General features: G+C 42.5%; 1 protein-coding gene across 2 annotated transcripts in view; it reads right to left on the reverse strand.

Annotated features, from left to right (window-relative positions):
- Positions 1–2,143, reverse strand: part of LOC133452314 (NACHT, LRR and PYD domains-containing protein 1a-like) — a 43,930-nt gene extending 41,787 nt beyond the window's left edge. For both annotated transcript variants that reach the window (XM_061731553.1, XM_061731552.1), the window contains exons 1-3: positions 1,949–2,143; positions 1,152–1,286; positions 830–1,069 (exon numbers count right to left, since the gene is read on the reverse strand). In XM_061731553.1, the coding sequence (XP_061587537.1) occupies positions 830–1,069; positions 1,152–1,240 (329 nt within the window). In that variant the 5' untranslated portion in view covers positions 1,241–1,286; positions 1,949–2,143. The remainder of the gene's footprint in view (positions 1–829; positions 1,070–1,151; positions 1,287–1,948) is intronic.
- Between the last annotated feature and the right edge of the window lie 4,209 nt (positions 2,144–6,352).

Below are 6,352 nucleotides of genomic sequence, written 5' to 3' on the forward strand. Positions count from 1 at the left end.
ATCAGGATCAGTAAGAGGAACTCTGGACCATCAGGATCAGTAAGAGGAACTCTGGACCATCATCAGTAAGAGGAACTCTGGACCATCATCAGTAAGAGGAACTCTGGACCATCATCAGGATCAGTAAGAGGAACTCTGGACCATCATCAGGATCAGTAAGAGGAACTCTGGACCATCATCAGGATCAGTAAGAGGAACTCTGGACCATCATCAGGATCAGTAAGAGGAACTCTGGATCATCATCAGGATCAGTAAGAGGAACTCTGGATCATCATCAGGATCAGTAAGAGGAACTCTGGACCATCAGGATCAGTAAGAGGAACTCTGGACCATCATCAGTAAGAGGAACTCTGGACCATCATCAGTAAGAGGAACTCTGAACCAATCATCAGGATCAGTAAGAGGAACTCTGGATCATCATCAGGATCAGTAAGAGGAACTCTGGATCATCATCAGGATCAGTAAGAGGAACTCTGGACCATCATCAGGATCAGTAAGAGGAACTCTGGACCATCATCAGTAAGAGGAACTCTGGACCATCATCAGGATCAGTAAGAGGAACTCTGGACCATCATCAGGATCAGTAAGAGGAACTCTGGACCATCATCAGGATCAGTCCTCTGGAAGGTGAGACCTCCAGATGTGTCAACCAGAGGAAAAAGCTCCTGACAGGAGATGAAGATCTATGAGGAGGAAGCTCAGATCACCATCAGGTGATGGAGGACCACAGGGCTCCAGGACTACATGATCTACTCAGGAAGAAACATGTGGACATTTCCTAACATGAGGACTGATTTAAATACATTTAATGTGTTTAAATACATCTCACCTCTCTGAAGAAGAACGTTGGTCTCCTTTAAAGTCAATAAATCTATCATTTGACCAGTCGCTCTTCAAGGACAAACAGCTGGGTCCGGGTCCGGGTTCGGGTCCGGGTCCGGGTCCGGGTCCGGGTCCGGGTCCGGGTCCGGGTCCGGGTCCGGATCCGGGTCCAGGTCCAGGTCCAGGTTCAGGTCCAGGTCCAGGTCCAGGTCCAGGTCCAGGTCCAGGTCCAGGTCCAGGTTGATTCCTGTAATAATGATGTTTGGTGATGTGAGTCTTGAGCTCCTACATGCAGAAGAGTCAGGGTCAGTTAGAGATTCTCATCTCACCTCTGAGCTTTGCTCCGACTCTCATGTTCCCCACACAGAGAGGTTTTAGAGGGACGGACTCCCTCATCTCTGTCCTCACACTGGTCCATTCTGCTGAATTCACGTCCACATCAGCTCACACACACACACCTTCACCTGCAGAGGAAACACACATCACTGGTGTTGGACAGAGATCAGCTGATCCTGCCCTGGTTTGCTCCTCTCTTTAGTGTTTATGTCACTAGAATGCAGTCAGAAACCAGTGGGAGGTGGAGGAAGTCACTGATACAGCCGTATCTGCTGATCCGAGCTGCTCTGAAGCTTTCTCTCAGAGCTATCTCATTTTCTGTATCTAAAGTTAAAAAACATTAACTTCTACGAACAACAGAGTTTTACTGCACAAACAGGAAGTTGAAAATCTTGAACTAGCAGAAAGAGACTGGGCCTCTACGTGAGTCTGGTTCCTGTAAATGTGAAGAAGCTCAGAGGTGAAACTGTCTCCTCCTCCTTCACAGCCTCATCACACAACACTTACACAAGCAGCAAACAACTTCCTCCAGGAACCACGCTTTATTTTGAAAGGCTCCACAGGAAACAGCAGCCTGACTTTAATGTTGGAGACGACAGGTTCATTCCAGGAAATAAAAACACCAAAGTTTGATCGATGAAGAACACTAATAATACGCTGATAATCAAGGTGTTTCTGATCAATAATAAAACCAATAAAAATTTTATCATTAACAATCATGTAGATTTGTCTTCAGACACAAGAATGATCAAAGTTTGCAGGTAAATCAGAAGTGAGAACGAGTTCCTACCTTCACCTGTTTGAGTCAAAAGACAAAGATCAGGAGTGAAATAAACGTTTAAGTATTGATCCGGTTATCAGCAGCTGTTCTTTGTCCTGGGTCACCTCACCGGGCACGTTTAACGCCTGATCTTCCACATGTGTTACGGCAGATTTACTTCTAGTTTGACCGAGAGTTCTGTTGCGTCCACAGCAGCTGCTTGTGAGCGTTTCCCGGTTCAGGTTACAGGTGGAGTGAAAACTTGTTTGACAGGATGAGGGAGAAAAGAATGCGGGTTTAATCACTGAGATGAATCTGAAGCGGTCACTGTGGCGTAAACCTTTGACCCTGATTTTAACTCAAGGTATGGTGGGTGTGAAACAAAAAGCAGGAAACTTCTGGGCTAATTTTGGGACGGATGCCAGCAAGATGTAACAGTGAAAATCCAGCCTAACCTCTGCTTTACTGGCATGTTCTCACAAGAATGCACATGTGTGTGTTGAGTGTGTGTACGTTTACCACCTGTGAGGACACAAGGCCTTCAGCAGAGTCTGATCTCAACCACGGCCTCCTCTAGGACCGTCTTCTGTCCGGCTCCATGTCTGCTGACGAGACCCTTTATACTAAAACTATGTTTCCCATGAACCCATGAACTCAACACACCTTTAGAGGAATGCTTTAAGTCATTAAATCATGTCATATCTGTATGTTTGTTTGTGAGTGAGAATGTTAGAATAATAAGTTATCAGAGGTATGGGTTACCCTGCTGATGATGTAACATTACCTGAGGAAGTAATACATAAAATAAATGTATAAACTGCAAAAAAAACAGTCAAAGTGAAGTGAACAGCTGACATCATAATTTATCCAAGAAGGGGAAAAGGAGAATTTTTGAAAATAAATTGAAAATGACCTCATGTGGAAGTTCAAATGGGCCTAAAAGGTCCAAACGGCCCAGAAAGGTGTTGAAGCGTCCAGTTGTCCTGCAGACATCTTCACTGTGAAGTCCTCGGGATTTCAGTGTTTCTAAGACTGGATAGCTGAAGAAATGAAAAGTCACTTTATTTACACTAATGGCACATGTTTAATCCAGTCAACTAGTACATGTAGCATACAAAATTACTTTAAAGTAGAGTCGGCTATTCAGTGACTTATTTTCCCCTGATATTCGTAATTTCTGCAAGTAAAATTCACATTTATTGACTAGTAACTTCCTAATGTGTTGGTTTTTTGTTGAGAAACATCCAAATACACATTCTTAACTTCCCTACAGCTCTGTCTGAGGTGTTTGTCTGTGAGTCAGTGACGTCACTCCAGCCTGAAACGGCAGCTCGAGCATCAGACGACAGTTTTAACCACATGTAGCATCATGAAGCAAGTCAGGGCCCACATATTTTACAGTTTATACAAATATTAAAAACATGCAAACTGAAGCAGTAAATTAGATACTTATGACCACCTATCAGACCAGTTTGATATATTTACAACTCTTCAAATATGTTAATGGTAATAATATTTCTAGATGGAAACATTTTTGTCAGTGAGGCATTGTGACACCGTGGCTGACCTGTTGATTGATCAGAGTGACTGATGAAAAATTGATCACATACTGGCAGAATTGAAGCCTGAATTATAATTCTGGTTCCAGCAAAAATCAAACCAGCTTAAAGTCTTGAGTTATTCAAATCTAATGACAACATCAGATCTTTGCTGGAACACACAAGACCTGCTTTAACTGAACCCTTTTCAGGGCAGGTAACCATATATTCATGAGGGCTGGTAAATGTGATGAGTTCAGTCTGCTTTCTACTGCTTAGGAAATGTTACATGAAGAACTTACTACACTGAGAAACATTGTAATTGTTGACAAACAGCTTCCTCCCTAACGGAGGAGAAGACTTTATCCAACCGTGTGGAAAACCCAGAAGTTGGATGCTTTTTTTCCACATGTACATGGTTTTAAACATTCCAGGGCCCTCATTTATCAACAGTGCGTAGAAAAGGTCCTAAATTCTGTCGTAGGAGTGAAATTTAGAATGTGTGTAAGTACAAAAAAATCCGGATTTATCAAACGTGCGGACGCTGGTCGTACGCACATCAGTGATGATAAATCCCACCTGTTCTAAACTGCCGTGCTCGTGCATGGTTACCGTCATTTGCATTCAGAAACACCTCCAATTGACCATATATGGAGCAACAACAGCTCCCGCTTGGAGGTTTACAAACTTTATTGAACAAAATTCTGTAGAGTTTACAACAAAAGGCAAATGAAACAAAATAATCAATTATCTACAGATATTCAACATTTGGGGGGGTTGAGAGCAAAAAAAAAAAAGATACATTTACTGACAAGCTATGGGAAGTGTATTAATAAAAATTAAGAAACAAAGACATTGTTTCATATAAGCTTTTGGAAATATCGTTTTTTTAACGGATTAGTTTTAGAGACGCTTCTCAACCCTGGTCCTCGTGTTCCCTGTCCTGCATGTTTTAGATGTTTCCCTGCACCAACACACCTGATTCTAATTAATGGTCCTAATTAGCTTGTCACCAATGTCTGCACAGCTCTGTTGATGACACAGGTACTTTTATCACGGTGTGCTGAAGCAGGGAAACATCTAAAACATGCAGGAAAGGGGCCCATGAGGAACAGGATTGAGAAACACTGGCCGCTAAGTACAGTTTACATTCATTTTTCAGATGTACAATGGAGGGGTTTTCTGTTATTCCATTTGCATTTATGTATGTGATATTTACCTAGTAAAATAATTGTGTTGACCATGTTTGATATTTCTTGGAAGATTATCCATAAATTAAGATTTGGTTGGAGTCAAAAGCTCCTGCTTGGAGGTGCAAACACCAACCGAGCTGTTCTGCAGAATAAATGAGTTGCGTTCCTGCAGGCCACCGGGCAATGACGGGCAACAGAGACATAGTTGCATCGCAGATTATTTGTGCATTGATTGAATGAAATCCTTTCATGTTCACTTAACTGATTTCATTATGTGATGGTGCTTTTATGGCAATGTGGGTGCAATCTAGCTCCAATTATGTTTGGGAATCCGGCGATCGCATGAAATCCTCGTTTAATTTCGATTTGGTGATGTGTGTATGAAACTGGGTGTAAATTATGGTCAGAGAAATTATTGCATCCAACACTGCCGGCATGATTTTGCTTAGTATCGGCTGCGAAATGCCGCATATGTCAAAATGTTCCGGTGGCAAAAAATCCCAGGGTGGACAGGAGCTGGATGTGACTGGGATGGCTTGCGTTTTGTCTCTCGCTCCATTATAGGTTGTAAATCACGGCATAAATCCATCAGAATGTTTTTGGGGAAGCGGTACCTGCTGAGAAGCCGCTCCGTGCTCTCACTGAACAGATCAGCGCGCTCTTTGAAAAACGCGCTCTCTGCGGAGCGTGTTTTTGCGGAGCGCACGGTCTCTAAATCCTCCAACACTGCAAGATAAGCCATGGTACTTGTATTTTCTTTTCAGGTCGTCCTGCCAAAGCTGTCTTTTATAGCTTGTCACACCAATTATTCAAAATGTCTGATGTCTTATGGATAATTTTTATAATTGGAGGAAACGGGGAACATGTGCACATGTTCCCCGTTCAGTCACAGTTCAGCGATCTCAAACTTCACATGTAAAGTTTGAGACTCTTTTAATGGGTTCTATTTGTAGTTTTACTGTTCTACCACTAGGTTTTGTGCGTACGCATGGTCGGAGCTGTGTGTATATTTACACGTGTTTCTGCGCACAGATACATGTTGATAAATACCATACTTTGCGTGGGAATGCTCGTACGCACGCTTTACGCACAGAGCTGTGCGTACGCACGGTTGATAAATGAGGGCCCAGGAGTTACATCCTTAACTTTGTCTTCATGAGTTTAAAGTCTCTGCTGGGATTTGAACCAGGATCTCCTGTTTACAAGACAGATGCTTTGACCAACTAAGCCACAGGGCCCTCAACACACGTCTGCAACTTGTTATAAAAACCCTATTGACACAACAAGTTAATTCTACCTCTGGAGCAGCTTTATTTCACCTCACTGTGATATATTTAGTACACAAACCTGTTCCACTACTGTCCTGGCTTTATGTGAAGTAACAGAGCTATGAAGGATGGTAACTTTTATACTTACCATATATGGTTACCTGCCCTGAAAAGGGTTCAGTTAAAGCAGGTCTTGTGTGTTCCAGCAAAGATCTGATGTTGTCATTAGATTTGAATAACTCAAGACTTTAAGCTGGTCTGATTTTTGCTGGAACCAGAATTATAATTCAGGCTTCAATTCTGCCAGTATGTGATCAATTATACCAATTATATTCAAGTCGGTTTTATGACTTTAATGCTTTGCTGCTCTTCACTCGTGCCACATGGTGGGGTACTCCTCCATGAAGAAATACTGTGTGTATTATTGAACTCCGT

The sequence above is a fragment of the Cololabis saira genome, chromosome 10 (genome assembly GCF_033807715.1).
Source record: "Cololabis saira isolate AMF1-May2022 chromosome 10, fColSai1.1, whole genome shotgun sequence".
Lineage (NCBI taxonomy): Eukaryota > Metazoa > Chordata > Actinopteri > Beloniformes > Belonidae > Cololabis > Cololabis saira.